The sequence below is a fragment of the Lagopus leucura genome, unplaced genomic scaffold, assembly GCF_019238085.1.
Source record: "Lagopus leucura isolate 7727_CA_CO unplaced genomic scaffold, USGS_WTPT01 Super-Scaffold_100159, whole genome shotgun sequence".
Classification (NCBI taxonomy): domain Eukaryota; kingdom Metazoa; phylum Chordata; class Aves; order Galliformes; family Phasianidae; genus Lagopus; species Lagopus leucura.
In genome coordinates this window covers 5,063,425-5,087,012 of record NW_024962335.1, presented here as the reverse complement: position 1 = coordinate 5,087,012, position 23,588 = coordinate 5,063,425, and the positions used below count along the sequence as shown (strand labels likewise).

Here is a 23,588-nt window from a genome sequence, read left to right as displayed (position 1 = left end):
TTTTTTTTTTTTTTTCTGGGTGGTTTTAATTCTTTGCAATTGTAAACAGTATCAGAGATGTATTAGTATGAGACTGAAAACTGAAAATATGTTACAGTTAAAAAGTAGTGTTAGGTATTTTATTTGATTAAAACCAATAGTATGCATAATAATTTTGGTTAATGAAAGTAGGTATGCTATTGAAGACATTGTTTCTTCCATATGTCTAAATAAAAGCTAGCTAAGGAGTTTGGATTAATGACAATTTTGGATCAAAATAAATAATAATAAATTATCCTCTAATTTTATATTGTTATCTAATAATCACTAAATTATACTTTTTTTTTTCTTCCTGTTTAAACAATACTTAAATCATACAATATAGATGGATGGGTAACCATTTTAAACTGTTTAGGAATTTTCTTCTTTATACATACTCTTGCTCTTTTGCTTTGCAGAGCAGACTTTAGTTGCAAGGTGAAAGTAGCATCAATTTACTGATGGTATTCCCTAGTGGAGGCCCTTGTGGTACTCATTCCTAGTACCACGGCTTGGAGTATACTGGTTTGCAAAGTGGCTAAGTCCTGAGCTTCCAGATATTCTATTAATACTTGAAACCATGCTAGACATGAGACGTGGTGATGCAGAAAGGCCTTGCAGGCCCAGTTCAGTGCCCTCACAATAATCAGAGCTCCTGAAGGGATCTCTCAATCAGGTCTACAGCAGTCCTGCTAGGCCTTCATCTTCACCACTGTTAAGGAGAGTCTGTAAATACGTAGGAACTGCTGTATTTTATGTTTTTTGTTTTTTTTTTTCTTTCTTTTTCCTCTTTGTTGCTGCAAAACATAATGGATGGAGAAGATCAGGATCAGGAATTACTCTCAAAATCATATTTAACCCAAGCTTCAGGAGCTGCCTTGTCTCCCATTTGTGGTTCAGTGCTGGTATAAGAGTTATTCACGTGGTATTAATATTCTGTTGAAGATTTTCTTGGTAACAGGCCAGGTATCTTGGAATTCCCTTATCCATACTGGCTTCCCACTGGTTTTGGGCAGCAGAGAGGGGAATCAGACAGAGGTGCATGTTGGCAGCCTTGGAGCTGAAGCAGAGCTGAATTGAGGACTTCAGCATAAACTCCTTGTCTACGTTTAGGGTGAATTGTCCCAGGAGGATGAATGTGTGGTCTACAGAGATTAACTCTGGGTTTGTGAGCAGTTTTGATTCAATCCAGACAGAAAAAGGCTAATCTAAAAGAATTTACCTGAACACACTTACTGGAGTGGAATGGACCCGGTCCGTCTTTCTTGGGTAGGAGCTCAAGTCTTTAAGGACACTTAACTCTCCAGTCTGTCTTGTTGAAGTTGTTCTACTTTGTATAAGCAGTTATGCACTGTGCCAGAGGAGGAGAAAAAAGTTCAAACTCTGAATCTGAAGTGTAATTAAAGTTTTGCTCCAAATCTGAACTAGTCCATGCGATGAAGATTTTAACTCTGATGGGTTAAGTCATAATTTAAGGCCAAATTAAGTGAGCTGCTAGGTTTATTTTTTCAGTCTTGAAGTTGGCTTACAGATGAACTAGGAATGTAGGGCGGATTACCTTTTAGGCCATAAGGCTAAATTCACTGTTTGTGAATTATGCCGGCCTTTAAACCTCCAATCAGAAAGATTTAGGAGTCTGCAAATCAATGTCTGTAAACATCAGTTGTCAGTCCTATCTCTTTGTGTAACTTGGTGTTTCTAAGGGCCATCCCTGTGCCTGAACCTAGCCTCAGCACAGTCACATTAACTGTCACAGGGACAATAAATTCTCATCTAGTGTTTTCAGCTGGTATGTTGCTTCTCACTCATCATGATGCTGAGCTCCATGGACTTCAGTTCACTGACAGCTTAGCCCACAAAAAAATTTAATCCAGTCTTCTCTATCATCTCTTCTTTGAAATGTCTAAAATAGTTTTTAGAAGAACTCCAAGTACAGTTTAAGAATTAACTATGTAAGAAGTCTGTTGAGAAGAAGAATATATAAGAAGTCTATTAAGAACTATATAAGAAGTCTATTGTATGATGGGACCTAAACCCTGCATTTGCTTTGGCTGGGATCTTGGATCTCTCCACTTGATGTGAGCAGGATCACATGCAGTGATAGTCTTTTCTCCAAAATGAACAACACCTTTTATTTTTTTTTTTTTTTTTCCCTCCTCCCCACTTGTAACTACTAAAAGTTGGGAAGGAGTCCAAGTATCTCACCCCATTTAACCCATATACTCATGCACGCAGGGGAGATCACACTATACACAAGCAGCTGTACACATAAAGTATTCCTTTTCTGGATGTCAGTTTGTTTGAGCACAAACTTACTTGCAGTGTGAGTCTAAGGGTGGTGTGAAATCTTCTGCTTAAAATATTTGACATTCTGCATGTAGTGTGTGTACAGATGAACCTGGGGAATGGCCAGGTTCAGCCTAGAAAAAAATTTTCAGAAATATACGTGTAGTTCTTTCACAGTAGAGACGCAACCTGTGTGTGAATTCACACCATGCTTTACCTTGGAAGAAATGCAGAGGATAAATGAGTATTTTAAAACAACAGAACCTCCTCAGAATAAAGATTTATCTGAGCCCAGAACTGGATAATCTTAAACAGTTTTGTCAGCTGGACCTAGAGCTTTTTCTTTGTGTGCTTTTGTCCTTGATAATGGAAAGTGGAATTCGGTGACAGATCAAGTTAGTTCTTCATTTTCTGAGGAAGAAATTAATAATTTACTTTCCCTTTGAAAAAGTCAAGGGTCTGAAAAATAAATATATTTTGTTTCAACGTGGAAAGATGAGAAAATAATATAAATTTTTCTTAGCTACATTCTACTTGTCAGTAAGTAGCAAACCAATGTGTCTTCCAATTTTGTTTGCAGCATCACTCATCTCTGGTGGATTCATAGGTTTCTGCTAACACTCTAACTACTTTTGATTTTTTTCTTTTTTTTTTTTCTGGCAGTATAATCCAGATTATAAAACTGATTTTTGCATGTCCTGACAATGTATTTCCGTTTGAAACAGAAAATGGACCCTGTGTGAATCATACAGCAACTGTCTTTATAACAGTTGCTCTTTACAGAAGAACGAACTTGCAATATGTACAGCATATTCTGAAAACTCAGAGTAATGCATTTATGTACAAAGCTCATTATTTTAAAATAGATCTGGAAGTTTGGGGCTGTGCAGATAATTGGGCAGTTTTCTTGCTCCATTTCATGTTGATCTAAAAAATTCCTCTCTTTCCATAGAGATTTTGTAATTGCATATAAAATGGGAGTAGGTTGTCAGGATGCTGACATTTTTGGTTGAGCTGAAATAATGGACAGAAGTAAAGCAGTGGGGATCTGGTTGAGGACAAGGCATGATACATTTAATTTAACAATATGCTGCATATATACAAAATATTTCATTATTGAAAAGAAGTGCCTAGAAGTTTAGGGAGATTAAAATGTACACTTGCTAATGGTTTATGGCAAACAAATCCTAATCTCCAGACCTCAGATTTCCAGCCTCTATTTGTTAGCTAATTAACTGAACTCAAAATTTGTCTCTTCCATTAAATGCCAGGCAGATAATATTAAGCATTATGTCTTTAAACTGATAGAGATCTACACATCAGTTGTTCTTGAAATTTGTTTTTCTTGTACAACATTGAAGCATGCAGGAATAGGAACATTAGTCATCCAAATGAGTTTAGGAAGCTTGTATAACACTGCTTGGCACCCTCTTTCGTTTGGATTAAAAAATATGTTCTTGAATAAACAGAGCTTTTTGGTGGTTAATTTAAAAGGGTAAAAAGATCTCCAATATTCATAATTGCTATCTTTTTGAAATTACAGTGTTTCAGCAGTGTGTGAATTGCATTTCCATCCTAATGGCAAAAACCATCGGTGCTGTACTTGATGCAAGTTTAAATAGCTCTGACGTGTATTATATTCTTTATTTTCAAGGAAATATGAACATTATTTGTAAACCGTAAGTTTAAAAACTGTCACTGAAACTGCTTTTATCTTCTTTATTATAATCCCTGGAATAGAATGTGCCCTAGATGTGCCATGTAGTCTCTACATCTTTGTCCTTTAAAAATTCTGGCCATGAGCATACTCTGCCCCAAATTTTTTTGGTACATTTCTTCAGTATTTTTTCCTTTAATAGTGTAAAGCAGGACAACGAGAGCCCTCTTTTCATGCTACCAAAATCAGTGAAAAACTTGTCTTCTAAAATTCAAGGAGGAGTAGATTCCATTCCCAAGAAAGGTGGTGTACATAATCGCCTGAATTTTTTTTTTTCTGCTGCAGATGGAAAAAGAATTTGCCCCCTTCCACATATGCAAACAAAACTTCTGGAATTATTTTTCTGTCATCACAGTAATATCACAGTGGTAATATTCCAGCTTCTCTCTCTCCATTCAGAATGAGAACAATGCTATCCTAACTTCTTGAGGCACTTTTCCTGGCCTCTGCTGCATCTAAGTCACACCGTCTTAAGCTACGTTAAGAATTTAACATAAAAGTTCTGTGCTTCTGGAATCCAAAATCCAGAAGTTTTCTCTTTGACTTCTCAGTTTTTTTCCACTCACTCTAAGCTTCATTTCTAGTAAATGTTTTCTACAAGTTCCTGGCAGTCTGTCAAGTGGTAACTTTTATATTCCATCAGCTTCCTGAGGCCCACTTCAAATATTAATCTTTCAAATAATCTCTTTTTACTGTATTTCATCTTGCCTATAAAAATTAAGGATCTCAGGATTAGAACGAAACTCCTGTTCTGTGCAATTTATATATTTATACAATCACACACATACTTGTAATCTAACCTGTTATGAAGAGCCACGTGAAATACTGATCTTGTCTTTCTGGAAGTGACGCTACTTCTTCCTTCATAACTTCAAACATTTCCATAGACATATTTGTTATTGCTTTCTGCTCTATCTCTTACCCTTATTGTAGCAATATAGGAAATTACTGATTCAGTTTTAATTTGACTTTTAAATCAACTGGAGTGAATTTCTTTTTTTTTCCTTCACTCTTTCTTTTCAGCGTATAATTTGAAAGAATCTCACATGTGGGCTTTAGTGATCAACTAGAGATTTGTCGCAAATGATTGCAGTACTTTCGGTCATTTCAATCTGCAACAGAAAGTTGTTGACATCTACAAATTGTCTGAGGCATATGTAAAGTTAATTTGATTGTAGCCTACTGGTTGATTTATATTGAAACAAGTCCCTTGCACTTCGTACCCAAGAATGTTATTTCAGTTTTTGCTGAACTGTATCTATTTGAAGTGCTAATTGCCCAACTATCATGTGCTTTTTGTCTTCATTTACTGTGACAGGTTCCTTTTCTTAATATGTAGGCTCTATTACTTATTTCAGAGTGAATGCCTAAATTCCTGCAGAACTGTGAAGAACTTTTTTCTTGTCCGTGTTGATAAGTATTGCTTAAGTATACTTGCTGGGAAACTGCATCATCACTTATGAAAACATCTAAGTATTACCCTGGAATTTTAGAATGTAGGAATTGTAGAATTTATATCCTGAAAATATATTAATAATATCAATGATGAGATCTTTTCTGTAGCATTAATTATAGAAGCTAATGAAATTTTGTGGTAGATGAGGTAAATTGATGTCTGTTCTTTAAAAAGAGCAATTCTAGGAGACATCTGTGAATTAGGTATATAAATCATATAAAATACCATATTAGATCACTTCCATATTCACGTGAGTTTTCCTGCAAGAACATCTGTAGGAGATTGCAGCTAAATGTGTATCAGAATTGTTTTACTATTGACTGTGGTTCTCTCTAATTCCCATGAATGATTTTGACCAAGTGTAAAACTCCATAACAAATAAACTCACTAGACAACTGCAGTTTTTTAATGTAACCCCTCTGAAAATCATCACTAAAATTAACTAGCTATTGTGTTCCATCATTGCAAATGTTGTAAGGAGACCTAAATTTCATCAGTTACTTGCTAAATTTAAAGGTTTGTATTGCTGATGTCTTAATTATGTATTAAAATTAATGTTAATTGCATGTTGAAAGCATATGCTTATAGTAGGCATTTATATTTCTCCAAAATTGTAGAGACATAACAAGTTCTTCTTTCTCAGAATATTTTTCCTCCAGGTATTTATGCATTGCCATAGTCCTACCAAGCCACAGGCTGACTTGCTCAAACTTTTATTTTGTGTGTTTTACTGTACAGGTTTTGTAATTTTTAAGGAAAATTTCAAATGAGGCTTTAGGTTTCTGCCTGGGTATTTGTAGTTCTCTCTTTAGCATAGCTCAGACAGAAACATCGAGGCGATTGTTGAATGGCATTCATATTAATTCTGTAGTCACAATTCCATGACAATGAAGTTATTTGGTGTATATATAATGTGTCTCTTTGTTCTAAATGGGAAGGTTCTACCTGCACATTGATATATATCAGAAGAATGTGTCTGGTCTGCCTGGAAACATAGGAGACTTGTGGATTTAGTAGTTAGACTGTACAATATAATTGTTGACCGCAGTGTCCCTTCACATGCCTCACTCCAACAAAACCAAGAAACACCCCCAAAAAAACAAACATACATACACACAAAACTCAAACCCACCAAACCACTTCAGTATTAATAATAGCTTATGTGGAAGGCACTAGCCTTTGGGTCGGGCTATAACCTAGAATTTGTGTTAATTTTGCTGTAAAGGCAAGATGTTCGTAACTTGGCACAAATCAGTGATCCTGGTTTTTCCTCAATTTTCTTAAATATACAAAAACTCTTAACACATTTACTCATTTTTCATTTCATTGGAATTAATGAATATGTCCAGATCTTAAAAAGATTTTTTCTTAACAGCTTGACTCTATTGTTGTGTTGTCAGTTGATTTGTATTTAAATCAGTCAATAGGAGGAAGGTAGGAACTCTATAGTAGGAGCTCAATAAAAGGAATAGAAAATCATAGCTCCTGAAAAAGAAATGATTTTAATGTACTAAGGTTCATTGTGTTTCAAAATAGGTGAATAATGAGAAAGCATTGAAGCAAATTACTTAGATTTTCTCCCTGAGAAAAGATCTAAGAAGAAAACTAACTAGCCCCGTATTGTCTCTCTGATCATAACACTCTGAGGATAAAATCATATAAGGACAGAAACCAAAGTATATTGTTGATTTGTCACAGGGCAAAAATTTAAGAGGTAATGTTCTTTAATTGTTAGCAGTCTCATATTGTTCAATCTGGAAGAAGGGTTCACAGATTGATGACAACATGTGCAGACTGCATAAATTACTCAGGTTAATTGATACTAAAAGAGATTCTGAGGAACTTTTAAAAGGTTTAGAGAAGATAGAGGAACAGATGGCATGATGGCAAGTGGAGTTCATTGTGTTGAAGTGTAAGGGGGATGCATTTTGGAAAGAATATTTTGAAATAAATGTAAGTACATTAATAACAGCAGTGTTCATTAGTTTCAAAAAATACTTGCAAGCTCTCTGCTAACGTACTTGTAGCTATACTTGATCAGAAAAAAAATGGATGAAAATTCTATCTATTGTACCTCTTGTAGAACAAATTGGGCACGATACTGGAATGTAATGGAAGCTGAAAAAAATAAGAAATGTAGTGTTTTTATGATGGTAAGAGTCAGCCACCTTAAAGTCCTGGTTGTGCATTGGAAAAAAGAAAAAACAACAACAACAAAAAACAACAAAAAAAAACCAAAACCAGTAGTACTGAAATGGTAGTCCTAAAATGGACAAAAACATTATATGGAAACAATGCACACAAAGAGGAACAGAAAGCTGAGGACAAGAAACTACTGAGAGATGTCTAGAAAGAGTAATATGCAAGAAGTAGTGTACAGTTATTACTGAATATAACTGATCCTTTCATTATTGCAGGAGCAAAGAAATACTTTAATAAAGTGGAAAGTCAGAAGATGCTAAAATAGACAATGCTACCTTCGCACTTAGTTGCCAGTCTGGAAGGCTTTTTGATGGCAGATATAATGCACCTTGAAGTGCAGCTTGGCAAAAGTCAGCCCAAAAGGTCACCAGTAACAAAAGGAGTAGTTCCAGTCTTCTCATCCTTGCATATCTCTTTTGTGCTTCCACTCATTCCTCAGGGATTAGTTTTCTGTCTGAGTTGAATTGGCCAGTCACTGACACTGAATTTACTGACATGGTGAAGGGTCGGATGAATGTCAGAGCAAGGGAAGCTACAGAAAAGGAAATGCTTACAGCCTTCTTACAGCAACAGGGCAGAGCTGTTAGATTGCTTCAAACCATCTCATTATCCCCCACTGAATTAAAAATATTATACACTTAAGTGTATAACTTAAGGTTAAAAGATGTGGTTACGTTAGCTTACACTGTGATTATGAAAGCTTTGTATATTCTAATTCATGCAATTAGAAAAATATTTCTCATATACGCAATATTCTGTAACTGTGAACTATTTTTATTATTATTATTATCATTTTTTTTTAATTTATTCCCTGTGGCCACAAGACTGATCGTGAGCAAATCTGACACCTCTTAGTGTCCAAATCTTTATTGCTTTAATTGTACAAGTCAGATTTGGCCTAATTTTAAACTCAGTTTCATATAAAACCATCTGCCAAAATTACCATCTGTAACAACTCAGTCTGTAGTTTTGGGAAAAGGAAAACCCTTTGAAATATATTGTAGCTGAACTCCAATGTACATTGTTCTGAAGTGATTCTGTACAGTGCTTCAAATTTCTAAAAGGGCCATTTTGGAAATTTGCTTTCTGTAAAACAAACATGGAAATAATGTAAGAAAGAACTTTTAAAATTAACATTGGCATAATGCATTTTAATAAACCTTGAAAAAGGATTTGATGATCATTTTCTGTGATAAGAAAATGTGCAGTTGGAGAAATAATCACTTAGATATTTTTGACATATGGAATTGTTTTCAATTTAGATTGAAAAAAAGAAAAAGAAAAAAGTGCAACTGATCTTACTAATGTCCAAGTTAATGGCTTTAAACTGGGCATAATGTATTTGTAATTGCTGAGGTAAATGGCTTATTGCCTTCCCAGTACTTAAATTGTCTTATAAGCATACTTAAATGTTTTGAAGATTAGTTTCTAATTTGATGTGTCAGTTGTCTACAGTCACACAAGCTGTAACTTCAAGGCATTTGAGATTAATCTCATCCATTGGTGTAATACTTTGAGTAAATGTTCTTTTCACAGAGATATGTACTTAATGTCCTTGTATCCTAATAGTAGTGTAAATGTAAGGTGGTGCTATTCTTTCACAGGTCATCACCTTAAAGCTGTATCGTTCAGTATGGTTTTGATTATGCATAGAAAAGCATCTGATTAAAGTTATGCAGGTATTAAAAAGCTGTGTAAGAGCTTAATGTATTTTTTTCAAAGTAGAATTATTTACTGGGCAGCTTTCATGAATAACTAAGAGAGATTTGAGTTTAAATCAAAATCTGAAGTTAAAAGTTTTTTGTTTTTTGTTTTTTTGTTTTTTTGCTTTCCCCAGCCAGAAGATAGATGACTTTCTGGTTTTGTTTTTCTAAGTTTTATTTGGAAACAGCTAAGAAAAATTTGCATGAATCTCATAAACATTTCTTGGAACATTCCTAATAAATATAGCTCAGTTTGTCAGGTACAGTGATAGGAAGAAGCACAAAACCAAGATCTACTGGAAACTTGAAAATGAATAGTTTTAAATAGGTCCAGGGAGCATAAGCCTGACAATGTCATTTCTGACGGGCTCACTAAAACTTCATTTGATGAATTTTGACAACTGTGGAATCATATGTTCCAAGTTTTTGAATGGTAAATTTAAACTTAGATATTTCCCTGGGTGGTATCATGACAGACCTTCTGTTTAGCTAACTACCATATCAAGAAACACTACGCAAGTGAAAAAAGAACAATAGGATTTTTGTTGAGACAAATAAATTTAACATGTTCAAAGTCCTCAGGGTTTTTTTTACTTTCTCTTCTGATAGTTTTAGAAACTTAGCAGCAAAGCCAAATGATGCCGCTTTCATTTTTCACATTTGTTGATTTTTAGTATATTGGCTTTTAAATGGCCTGCCTGTAGGCGCTCTGAATGTTTCCTTCTGAAAAATTATCTTCCAGACACCTCCTGCAGTTCTTGCAAAAAAATAAAAAAATAAAAAAATAAAATTGCTGTAGATTACTGTCTAAATGTCTGCAGTGGCTGATTATGGGACCACAGGCCTACTTCTTTTTCTAACAACAGGTAGTTTGTTGCAAATGGAACATGGTATGGAAAAAGTTATTTATTTGTTTCAAAACTCATGTAATACTTAGAATATTTTACTACGTTAACTTTTCCTCTTAGTATTCCCATACAGAACATGCCATGTCTTTTATTGATGTAATGTAGTGTCTTGTATGCAGGATGATTGTAAAAGGCTGTGAAGTCTATAAAACCACTTTTTAAAATCATGAACAATATAGGCACATCGTAAAAGGGCATTATGGTAAATTTATTGATTAAAAATTAATAAATAAATAAATAAACAGTGAAGAGTAGAAACTAAAGTTTCAGTGTGGAAGAACATGACCCAACACCTGTTCCTACAGCTGAGATTTGTAATGGTACTCCTTCATCCTGCGGTAGAACGCTGTGAGAAGCATACTTTTCAGCTTTGTTATATGCTCCAATGTAATCATGTAGGCTCAGTGCAGTATTTGTTAAAGTATATTTTGAATTCTGAAAGAGTAAGTAACAGCTTTTATTTCTTACATATGTTCAAATGTTTAAGTATCACTGTTGATGATGTAAGAAAATTCAAAAAAAAAAAAAAAAAAAAAAGAAGAAAAGCAAACAAACAAAAAAAGCATAGATATTCCCCCAAAGATTCAGTATTTAGAATGATTTTTTTTTTTTTTTTTTCCCCTCCAAAGTTGTAATTGCTTTTGGAATATTTCACCACAGGTTTGTCCAAATGTATGATATATATATATATATATACATTTTAATAAATCTCTTCTAAATGCAAGTTCAGCTTCTTCACCAACATTTTCCATGAGAATAATGTATTACATTGTAATTTAAAGTTAGTAATTAAGCCTTTGGTGGATCAAAGTGAACACTCAATTCTGGTGTACAGAAATTTCCTTTTCCAGGCCTTTCTATATTGTTGCAGGTGCTATTGCCTGGAATATATCCAAAGATAGCTTTTGTGAGAGTAAACTAGCAATACATTAATTATATGTCAGCTGCTACTTATCAATGGAAGAAACTGCTCTGACTAATGAGGAACAACCCCACTTAAAAGTTACGTGACAGAAAGTGTTGATTTTCAGTTATTAGCTCTTCTTCACTTCATAAGTAATCACCTGGCTGGGTACTGCAATTGCAGCAACAATGCTCTGTGAGAGATAGGATAATCCTCTATTTATATCTGCTGGAGAGAAGAGCCTGTGAAACTAAGGGACTAAGCAGAATAAATCAATACATTCTGTGATCTTTGAGAAGGTAAGAGGAAGTGAGTCACTGGTTTATTTTCTAAGAATCTGGGTTTGTTTATTTATTTATTTATTAAATATTGTCTCTGTAATCTAGCACTAGAAGCCATACAGGCTTTGAAGTTAGGCAGAATAGGGACTCAGGGAATGATCTGGAGAAATAGATCAAGGGAACAAATTGAACAGATGCAGGTATAAATATGTAAGCAAAGTAGCAGTGTTGCTGTGAAAACAAGCCATAGTACACATCAGGACAGCACAAGAGTCACCAGAATAGTGAAGATCTGGAACAAACTCAGACAAAAATAGTTTTATAATTCCTTCTATTCCTACTTCACTCCTCCACACTTTCTATTTGATATTATCCAAAAAGAACTGTTCCACTCTGCTGCTGTACCCTCACCTTAAGCACTGTGTGCAGAATAGGGCACCACAACATAAGGTCATAAAACTATTACAGTGTCTAAAGGAGGGCTATAAAGATGGCGAAGGGTCTAGAGGGCAGTATGTGTGAACAGTGGTTATCATCCCTTGGTTTCTTCAGCCCAGAGAAGAGGATACTGAGGGGAGATCTTGTGGCAGCATATACTTTCTCATGAGGGGAGGAAATGGACAGCACTAAGCTCTGCTCTCTGGTGACAATGATAGAACTTGAGGGAACTGCATGGAGTCATGTCAAGGAAAGTTCAGGTTGAAAGTAAGGAAAGGGCCCTTCAGGCACTGGAACAAGTTCTGCAGTGCACCAAGCTTGCTGGAATTGAAGAAGAGTTTGAATTTTGAGTGGTCCTGTGTGGAGCCAGGAGCTGGACTTGATGACCCTTGTGGGTCCCTTCCATGATTTGATTATGAATGTCAGGTGGTTATGATATCACATGAATGAGGCATCACAGCATTCTACTAGAGTAGTGCCTATCCCAGGAGTTACCTGAAGTATGCAGTGACTTTGATAGTTGGCAACTGCCATGGGGGCTATTGCACTCCAGGAGTACTATTTTCTTTTTATTACCTGTTGAGGAGGACTGTCTAGCTCTATCTTGGAATACAGGTTACTTATCATTATGATTTGCCTGGGCTAACTGGGTGGACTGCAAACTAAACATTTCAGCCTGAAGTTGGTCACAAGATCTTCACAAAGTCAGAGGCACTGAGAAAAGCTGCTGGAGCTCAGTCCCATGACAAGAATCATATAATTTATGCAAACAGTGCTTCTCACCTTATCCTGAGTGCTCTTGTAGGCCACCAGTGTAGACAGCTGTAGAAACTTAGGAAGATAATAGTCTCATGATGCATAGTACCATACTGATGTGACAAAATATCATTCTTCAGAGCTATCAAAGCTTGTTCTAGTGTTGGCAGATCCAGGAGACCAAAACAGTATTCTTTAATCACATTTAGGCTTGTAATTTTAAGGAAGTAGTACAAATAAGGTAGGTGGATCATACACACAATCTTAACTGTATTGGCATCTAGTTTTCTGTCTGTGTTGAATGATAATTATTTGTAGAACCCTTTTAAGTTTGTGTAAGAATATTTTTTGTTCCCAATTTTCACTTTTCACAAGTTCACATCCTTCAAATTTGTAGTTCACTTCAATTTCTATCAGTTTGTGTGCACAAAATATATGTAATTTGTTTTACCTGATACAACAAATTAGCTGCTGGGGAGACAGAGACATTTTAATCATCTACATGAATTTCATTTTATGCCAAGTTTCAAAATCGTTAATACTTTCTCTGTTCTTGAACTACTATTATTGTAGTAGTTATCCAGATCCAAATTTATAGCAGAAGGTAAGAATTAAAGATCCTGTAGAAAATGTCTGCAACCACTCTTCTTTTCTTGCTTTACTGGAGCTTGAAAGTCTAAGGTTAAAAAAGATCATCCTACATATATATTTCATTCTAATTCCATAGAATATTCAAGACAGTGGATTTTTTTAAAATAGATTTTAAAAGCAATCTTTAATGAAGTATTTTAATTAGGAGAATCACTTTTAATTCCTCAAGAAAGTCATATCATTCACCCCCATGTATATCTTGTCCTCCATGTCAAGAAAACTTGCATTTTACTTTGCTTTTCTTGTAGATTACTTAATAATGCCTGTGGATTTATGCTGGAAACTCTTTCGTAATTTTTCTGAGGAATAGGAAAAGCAAAAAATACACAAGTTCCTATTTTGAGTCTGTGGGAGGTTTTGTTGAGACTTTATTTCTGTTTGGATTTTGCAAGTATTTTGGATCTTAGTGTCTTCCTTCTTTAACATAACAAATAAATATGGGTTTTTAATCACACTTCAGTGGGACAAAAGAATTTCAAATTTCAATACTGATCAGTGGTGAACGTAGTGGAAACTCACAAGGAAGAAAGGAAAATCCCTTGCTAGTATTCAAGGCCCGATACGGCCTTATGTGCTGTATGTAGGACCCATGGACTCCTCTTAATCTCTGATTTTGACTTAAAAGGAAGATTTCTTACAAAACACTTTTTTTTTTTTTTTTTTTTTTTTTTTTTTTTAAACCCTTTCTTCCCTTTTAAGCTTTCTTGTCTGTAGAACTCCTGGTTCTTGGCAGAACTAGAATGTCATCTGATGGATGAAAATCAGTAAATATTTATATGGACACTGTTAACATAAGCTTCAGAGGCAACATCCATTTATCATTACCTGTCTCTTGGTAAATTCACTTCCTAGTGTTTGGGCACTAAACAAAATGGCTGTCATCCAGGACAGATTTAGGATGAAGGGAACTGCCTGAATCCCTGATTGTCAAGTGAGATTAAAGAGTGAACAAAACTTGTTATGGAACAGGTAATACGTTTTAAGAGCTAAAGCCAACATTTTCAGAACAGTGAAATATTTTACACTGGTGTCCTTACAGGGATAGGAAGTGAATAGTTTACACGTTAAAGTGCTATCTAATAGTCTAACAAATGAAATTACAAAATACTTGGATTAAATTGATTTTCAGTGGAGGCTGTAACAATCCACACTTCTTGCTTATTATGTCCATCTTGGTTCCAGTTGAAACACGCAAACCAAAGCACAGCAAGACAGTGCCTTACTAAGTGCAACAATAGCATATTGACTGGATTAGCCTGCTGCTTCTGCATCTGTCAAGGAGAGCTGAAAGGGATAGAGAATAATAGCAATAGGCCTGAGGTTGCAGGAAATGAAGTTGAGATAATTCATCATTTTCTCAGAGGAGTAAGACCACGTAACTTAAATGTGTCTATCTCAGGAAAAAGATGTGCAGAACTGTGCAAAACTTGGGAAAAGTTTCTCTTCCTGGATGAAGATACTACATAGTGAACAAAAAGTACTTCTATGCTAGCATTTAGCAGTTACAGAACTATTTTTGTCCCTTGACCTGAATGGTGATTTCTGATTCATTAACATTGTAACTTAGAAAGGAACAAGGTTTGTAAGCATCTGGATACAGCAAATGGCTTTTTCTTTTTGCATGTGACTAGTAGAATCCAGCAAGTGCCACCTTTGCATTCTGCCACCAGAGATGCTGGTCTTGGTTGTCATTAAGCATTCCAGAAGTCACCCACTGGAATGCAAACGATCATGCAAAGGTTAGGGGAAGGAGTTGAATGGTTGCAAAATCTGTGGAATTTCAAATATAGGATGTTAGACAGATGAAATAACTGTGAAAGCATGTTACTTGCTCTGTTCATCAGAATGTAGGGGGCATCAATATTTGCTTACATTTATAACACTGACTTATTATTTTCCTTCCTCTTTACTCTGTGAAATACATTTATATTGCTTATTTTAGACATCAGTCAAAATTTTGTAGAAAAATATTCAGTATTTTGTAAGTAACTGAATACATATATCAAATATTTCATGTCTAAAATGCTCCACAGCTTACTCTGCAAAAGTAACTGTGCTTCTCTAGTTGATGCTTAAATCACAATAAAAGTAAGTTGCATTGATGCTCCCTGATGAATTTTATTTACTTTTGTCATCATTCTTCCTACTACATCACGGTTGAAAAAATGAAGATTAATATCACTCACTAGAAAAGTACGTATCTGCTTTTTGTAATGGTAACAAAGCTTTTAGTGTGTGAACCAGAGAACTGCAGTTGTCTCACCCCAGCAGGGTGACTCACTTGGCTGGAGAAAGGCTCTATTTTGTTCAATGGACTGCCAAAAGGTTGTTCAAGAAAACTCATATATTGACTGCGGAGCTTCCCAGAAGTCAGGGTACCCAGATGGAGGAGCATGTGCAAGATGAGGATACACATAAACGTTCTGATGCCTGCGTGCTGAATGTCTTTTTTTTTTTTTTTTTTTTTTTTTTCCCCCTTCCTCAAAGTAATGGCTTGCCAGTATAAACGCATGTATCTTCTGAAAAGTAAACGTTAGAAATATCGGCGTACTCACATATTGCTCCATCTAATGCCAAAGATGTCATAGGTAGGAAAGTACCTCCTGTGGTAATTCGGAGGTAGGTACCATAGGAACTGATCTCAGCTCCTGTGAGTTGGAATTACCCTGTCTGGTGGAAATTTAACCTAGATCTGTCATTCATTAGTTGCTACTCTAATCTGTAGGCTATAATATTCAGTCTTCTGAAGGACGGTGATGGTTGCATGGTGGACTTAGTGCGTGGACTTCATGCAGTAGCTCTTCTAATTACACTGAAGTACTGACTCCTGGATATCTGAAAACATGTAGGAAGCTTTCCAATTCAAAAGGTTCTTGCCAAAATAATTAACTGCTTTCAGAACTAGGTGGTCCTGGGTGGATGACATTTTTTTCACCCCTTATGAATTTTTTTGAATGCTTAAGACACTTAGCATTCAAATAACTTTTAGACACACCCATTAAAAGTGATAAAGTTAGTGCTATCATTTGCATGGGTGGAGATATCACTGAATACCTTGGAAATGGGAAGTGGGACTATATTTTATACAAATGCTCTTCATTCACTTCCATGTATTTCCATGCTGACATAAATTTCTTAATTGTTTAAAAACAGTTTTCTCCTAGCTTTAATTCTGTCAGTGTTAGACAAAAATAACTAAGTAAATCACTGGACGTGTGAAGTAATTATTTTACTCTTATGATTCTGGACACTCTTTTCATTTTTTCTTTGGATCTTATTACAAATACTTGTTAAGATGTAAGTACAAACATTAAGTTAAGTTCACAACTTACCAACCAATATTTTCTGTAGCAGACGTTCACACACAGTAAAACTGCTTGCAGACACTGTGTGAGGAGGCAATGAGAGAAGTTTCTAGCCTAGAAATAAAAAGTAATTTTGGAAGGCTTGGCTTTGCGTGAATTCTGTTCCACACTGTCAGCTAACTTTGCTGCAGCTGTGTCTTATTTGTAGTTAATTGGATGGTGTGATCAAGAAACTGAGAGAAAAGTTTTCATGGTTAACTTGATCTTAATGAAAAAAAATTATAATGAAGAATCTGTTCATCTGTGTGGTTATTCTCTCTCCTTGTGCTCAATTATTTTTGCTTTTAATTATTTCTATTCATTTTTGATGATTTCTTCTCAGTTATGATTATAATTATTTTCAGTATGAACTAGATATTTGGGAATATCCAGACTTTCCAGTGTTTTGTTAATTTAGTAATATGGCTTTCCTCTTGCTACTTTTCCACTTCAGGAGTTTGCTGACGGTTGAGTAATTGTGTATCTTTGATAGCATATTGTGAAAAGCTACAAGCACTCATTCTTTAGCCTTTGTCAATGCTCAAAAGTGTATGAATTACAGTATCACTGAACAACCAAAATGAAAATGTTGTTGATTTACAGTTAAAAACTTCAACGCTCCAGATTTTTAGTTAGGTCTGCAAAATGCTTTAAATTAAATTATGAATTGTGGTATATAAGCAATAATAAAAATCATATTCAGAATGATCAAAAGTGTGTAATATAAATGTTTCATTTGAATTATCCTTGCTGGTCTGATCATTATTTTTCCCCTTTTCTAAAAGCAACTGAAATATTAAGCCTATTTATGAGATTTCAGAACATGAAAACAATTGGAATAACTCTCATTTTTGTGCCTAAAATAGAGCAAGGCCCTTTAGTATACAGATGCCTCCTGTCTACTATATATCTCCATTTTAATGTTAGAAGATCATGTCTGATTAAATTCTGTGGCCAGCTTTGAAAGTACCATTTTAGCTTGGAAGTAATTTTATATGGAAATGTTATGACTGCTGTGTGAGTAAGTCTCACTTATGCTTAGTTAAGTGTAAAACTGGAATCTCTGTCTATGAAGCTGTTGTTTAAGCTTTCCTTTTATTCTGCCCATGATTTAATTCAGTTTATTCAAGTTTTGCTCAAACGGCAGGTTTGGTCAATAGTAAATAACACAAAAATAGCCTAGCTCTTTGATCTGTACAATCTAGCCCTTTGATCTATACAGCCCTTACACACAGCGTGCCTACAGGCATGTATAATATAAATATTTTCTAAGTACAAATAATGAAAAGATTTTGGATAATAGGTGTGTTGAAACTAGGAGTATTTTTCAGATTTTCTGTTGCTGTTGGATGACGTAGGACAAATAAACAAAAAACCCTCAAGTCATCTCTAAATTTGCAGAGGATTTGTTTTTGAGAGCAATTACAAAAATAACTATGTTTTTAAATCATGTTATTTCCATAAGCCAAAAGGTGTTGTGTTCTTATTGTTTTGCATAATTATAAAATTTGTAGTGATTTTAAATTTCATGATCAAAAAGTATGAAAACTGGCCAGATGCATGAGAGCTCTGATTGTATTTAGAATATGCTGTTTTCATGTTAGTCAGTTGACCAGGCAAAAAAATAAAAAAATAAAAAAAAATTCAATGAATGAGTTTTGTTGCTCTTCTGGTTTTTAGAGTGTCAGGTCAAATTCTGTCTTACGACACTGATGCAAGTCAAATAACAAATTCCATCTTCATTTACTACTTTGTTTTGAGGAAGAAAATAAAGAAATCAGTGATTTCTGGCATGAACTTTATTTCCAAAGACCACATAAGAGAAACTTTCCTGATGCTCAGCGAGTGTAATTGTTAGTGACTATTTAACTTTGAAGATAAATCTATGTTTTACATTGAAATTGTATATAGCCAGTCCATTTTTGGAGCTAGCTGTCATAAACTTTTGTCTTTCTTAAAATAATCTTGTTTCAAAAATTGCAGTGGGAAAGTAGTTTCTTAACTGAGATCACCTTCAGTTTTTTCTCTGATTCTGTGGTTTCTGTGAAGAGAAGATGTTTTCTTGACCACTTAAAGCTAGTCTCGCTAAGACTCAAGCTTTTACACAGTAATTTTGCAAGAAGATCTCCAAGGTCTTTTCAGAGACACCCTATCGCTTCAAGATGCAAACACAGAGCAGAGTTATCAACACAGTGAGCTTGGCCAAATTACTAAAGAGGAGGAATATTAGCAGAACCAGGCCCTGATGTTCCAGGTCTCACTGTCCTTTCATCAGAAAGCCCGGAATAGGCGCAGAGTCTGTGACCGCTTCATAGCATCTCCTGAGAGCTTGGATGGTTTATCTGTGTATAACTGCAAAGCTTTGTATCGTGTATTATATAGTGGTTTTGCAAGAGTATCTAACTTCACATAACTTCTAATATATTCTCGTAGTGATTATTTGTACAAATATAACCAGCATATCTGCTGTTTCGCTACATGGGTAGTAGCAGTCCCAGGGCTTCAGAGCTGAACTGAATCAGAAAGTTGGCCTACCTGAAGGTAAGTGTATGAGAATAGAGACAGCAGCTGACTCTCTGGTAGGGCTGGTGCAGCCATCTCACCAGTACCAGTGTGGGAGAGAAGAAGACAAGAAGACCAACCATATTTTCTGGAAGCAACCCACACTGAAGTTTTGCCTAAATGAGTCAGGAAGGCATAATCTAATAAAACAAATGTCAGGTTTTACTTGAGACATCAGATGTATGTAAGATTTAAGAGATAGGACAGAGATTTCCTTATCATTTAACAGCTCTGCATAAGTTGGTCTTAAAGTTCCCTCATGTTCTCATTGCTCTGAAGTGATCATAATCTTCAAGCTTCCTCAGCCCCTGCAGGTTACTCTAATGATACTTGATCTTTTAAGTTTGTAATTTTCTCTCTGCTTTCCTGGAGAGCTTCAACCACGCTGTTTAATTTGCTTTGGTTTTAAACTGAGGAGTGAGGTTCCATGTGAAGGGCAGGCTGATGATAGTGGGTCTTCTACCTGGCCCAGAGAGAAGATGGGCCTGAGGTGTATCGTGGTTCATGCAGAAGCAAATGCTGGTCCCAGTCTTGCCCTTGCGGAGGCCTGAGAGCCTGCACAGGCAAATTGCCTACTTGCAGTAAACGTACACCATCATCACTTCTTGCTTGACAGTTTCAGTCAGCTGGCACAAGTAGCTTCATAGCCTGAGGCAACTTTTGATTATCCATAACTTAGATGCTTTAACATTCTGGAAATACAGATCTACGGCTTAAACTTGGCACAGGGCTCTGTGGAAAGCTAGGAAGGCAAAAGGAACAGCAGAAGGCAAAGAAGTTCAGGAGATGTAGCCAAGGCGATACCCAGGTGCATCACAGCTAGTTCTAGTTATCTTGTGTTCTGGCTGAATCTCACAAGCCTGTGAGCATTGCATTGCTCTTCCTAATAGGATTTGGGAGGGAAGGTAGTGCCAAAGCCAAGCTGCTGTTCCCGATAGGCCAGGGCATGTCACCTATCGTTGTGCTGCTTGAGATCTTGGTGTTTGGGCAGAGTTCACCTGTGGTTTTGCCTACAGTTGAAGTATGCAAATGTAATGGCTGTGATTATAAATTTTGACCTTTTATTTTGATGTGATCTGTTATCATTTTTTTTCCTTATCATCCATTATCACATTAGAGGCACAGGTTTATCACATACCTTAACTAGATGAAAGACCAGAAGGATTCCCTGCAAGCAATCTGATGGCTTAATATCAGGTTTTCCATTATTACCCTAAAGGCACTTTTCCAGAATTGATCAGTTAAGTGCATTTGCATGGACCCTTGCATTACTATAGTACTATGAGTACGTGCTCATGAAAACTGATAAGTATTGTTGCATCTAGACTTCATCTAGGAAAAGAATGACTACAGTCTTTTTATTTGATGTTTGGAGATTGGTTCATTTTTTTTCTTTGTTTCTTTTTATTGAATACAGACTTGGATTATCACTTGCTTTTGTCTTCAACTACTCCTACTTAATCCTCTTGTCAAAGCCCAGAGTTCCTGCGGGAATCCAGTGACAGATGATGTAAATGATATTGCAAAATTGGTAAGTAATAGTTATTTTAAGTTATTCTTCATATTTTACAATAATCATGGGATAATGCTGCTTACATTTTTAAGGAAAGTTAATAAATCATGGTTAGAATCAGGGGAGTACTTAAAAAAATATATATCCATTAACACCATCAATTTTTCAAAACAAAATCCTTCATTGCAGAGAATGGAGAATAGTTTCAGAGTTCATTGAAAAGATGACTTCTTTGACCAAGTTGAAGCAGAGAGGTGTATGTGTTTTTTGGACTTGATACTTCCATAAGAACTGTCAAAAATCTTGATTTCTTCAAACATCCCTGGGAACAGGTAGTTTCCTATGCAGATGAAAGATTGCTGTCTTTATGTTGCTGATATGTGAGGAGCAGAATGGTGGCAAATTATACTAAAATAAACCAGAAGTCTGGTCTATCTTAGGTTTATGAGAAACTTGTGTCAATCATAAAAAATATTATGATATTAGATATCTTTGTAGCAATCTGGCCATAATGATTGAACAACTCTTGCAACCTTAGTGGTGAATGGACTACACAGAATATTCTGTATTTCTGTCTGTACTTTTCCATACCTAGAATCTAAAGAACTGCCAGCTTCTTGTGAGAAGCAAACTAATTTAAGTACATTTTGAATGTAACTTAAACAACGCATTCACCAGAAAAACTGCATTTTCTTATGTGAAGTCAGTTGTGCTTTGCTCCACTGAAGGCATGGATTAAGCTGACTTAAAGTATTGCATGTTCTAACGCAAAAGTTTTTAAGAAATAATGTGCAATGAACGCTTAAAAAGCATAGCTGCATTTACATATTGTCTTCAGTTAAAAATTATGGTTTTGTTGTGAAGAAACTGTTGCAAGACTGGAGTTTATGCTATCAGACACTACATTTAGAATCCCTTGCATTTGTTTCCAGTGGTGTTCCTAACTTGTTTTCTTTGAGTGTCGTTATATGCCTTGGCACATAGTGCAAATCTCTAGGGATCTTCCACAGCCCTTGTCAAATGTTTAGTGTTTCACAGTAGTTCCTTTAGGCATAAGTCTGAAGTATTGGCATGTTTATTCAAAATAATATTTCATCTCTTGAAAGAGCATTAAACTTTGATTCAAAACTGTTGAAAACACTACAGAACAACAAAACTCCTCTGAGTGCTGATGAAATTGTCTGGGACATGATTGGCAATAGCTTTGTGTCAGTTATGTATCTCCAGAACACATGCTTTAACTTTCTCTTTAGAGCAATTTAAAATTGAAGAGTGTAAAAATACAGACAAAAGAATTTGCATGCAGCTTGCTTTTTGAGATAAAATATATCATAAACATAATACCACAAAAATCAAGTAATTTTTTGTTTTGACTGTGGTTTCCCCATATAATATTCCTCCTGTCTCATCCAGTAGCTGCAATTCTTGCACATATCCGTGCAACGCTCTGATTCCTTATCCAGTCCTCCTCCATGTCCCCTTACCTCTCTTCACATGCATCCTTGTTGCTAGTTGTCCCATGACACCTGAGCATGATGCAGACCTGAGCAATGTACTATGCTGCTGCCACGTTTATATCACGTCACCTTTTACTTGGGCTAGAAGGAATTCACCTAGTTTTGGTGTGTGTGCACTACATGTCCTGGAAGAAAACTCCTGATGGCTGCCCAGCACACACTGCTGTTTTGCTGCTGCTAAGACTGAGCAGAATGTAATAGGGCTGAGCTCCTGGGCCTCTCCATGGTGAAGATGCTGAATTGTCCTTCTCCTGACTTACTTGTATAACAGATCTTCCCCACTGAATGCAAAATTTGGGTAAAACTTAAATAATAGGTTCAAAGGTGTTTTGGGTGGGAGAAGTAGCAGACAGATGCAGAGAATGAAAAGCAGACACCTATTTTTTTTTGTTGTTGTTTTGTTTTGAACTGTGTGTTTGAGAACGTCTTTCTTGAGGAACTTCTGTTTCTGTTTTGTCTGTGTATGTTAATGTTAGCACAGATTTTTCATTTAGAAATCATTTCTATAAAGCTTGAGCTGAAAGAATAATGTCAAAATAATTATAGTATCTTAAATTTATTAGAAGACTTCTTGATTTTAATAAAAATAATTAATTTACAAGTTGATTATTCTCTTTTGGAAATGCTACACCATGACAAGGTGACACTGAGAGAAAATAAAAAGAAAGGAATTTATAAAAGTTAAAAGAATACATAAAATACTTTTAAAACAAAATACATTACATGGCAGCTTCATAATAGAAAGCAGAAACTAACAGAGTGCTGATTAGCCACATTACTTGGCTGAAAACCACACTGTTATTCCTAATGCTATTAAAACTATATTTGGTATAAATTTGCTTTGAAATTTCTGATATAAAATCATTGTTGCATCATGCAAGTTTTATCACTAAAAGCAACAATTTGCACCTGAATTCCTAGGTGGTATTTTTCTCCCACCTCACCACCTTTCAATTCCATTAGTCTCTGGAAAATATCTACAGAAACCACTGTGAGTATGCTGAGGAGAAGTTCCTGAATTACTTTTAGAAAATGCTAGTTGAGTTGCTGACTTGGCTTTCTCAACAGAGATGCTTACATTTGATACAAGTAAGCTTATATTTTCTTCTAGTACCTGGACCAGACTCACAGATAACAGTAACATTTCTGCATTTTTATTTTATTTTATTTTATTTTTATTTATTTTACTATGTAAGCCTATTTGGATTAATGAAAAGAAAATATTGCTTTCAGAATGGATGGATAGCAATATTTTTTGAAACATGATTCTAAGGACTATTTGTTTTACATTTATGCTTTTTTTTTTTTTTTTTTTTTTTTTTTTTTTTTTTT

At 35.3% G+C, this 23,588-nt stretch overlaps 1 protein-coding gene across 2 annotated transcripts in view; it reads left to right on the top strand.

The window, feature by feature from the left end:
• Positions 1-23,588, top strand: part of KITLG (KIT ligand) — a 54,914-nt gene that overhangs the window by 4,621 nt on the left and 26,705 nt on the right. For both annotated transcript variants that reach the window (XM_042889691.1, XM_042889690.1), the window contains exon 2: positions 20,644-20,757. In XM_042889691.1, coding sequence (XP_042745625.1) covers positions 20,644-20,757 — 114 coding nt within the window. The remainder of the gene's footprint in view (positions 1-20,643; positions 20,758-23,588) is intronic.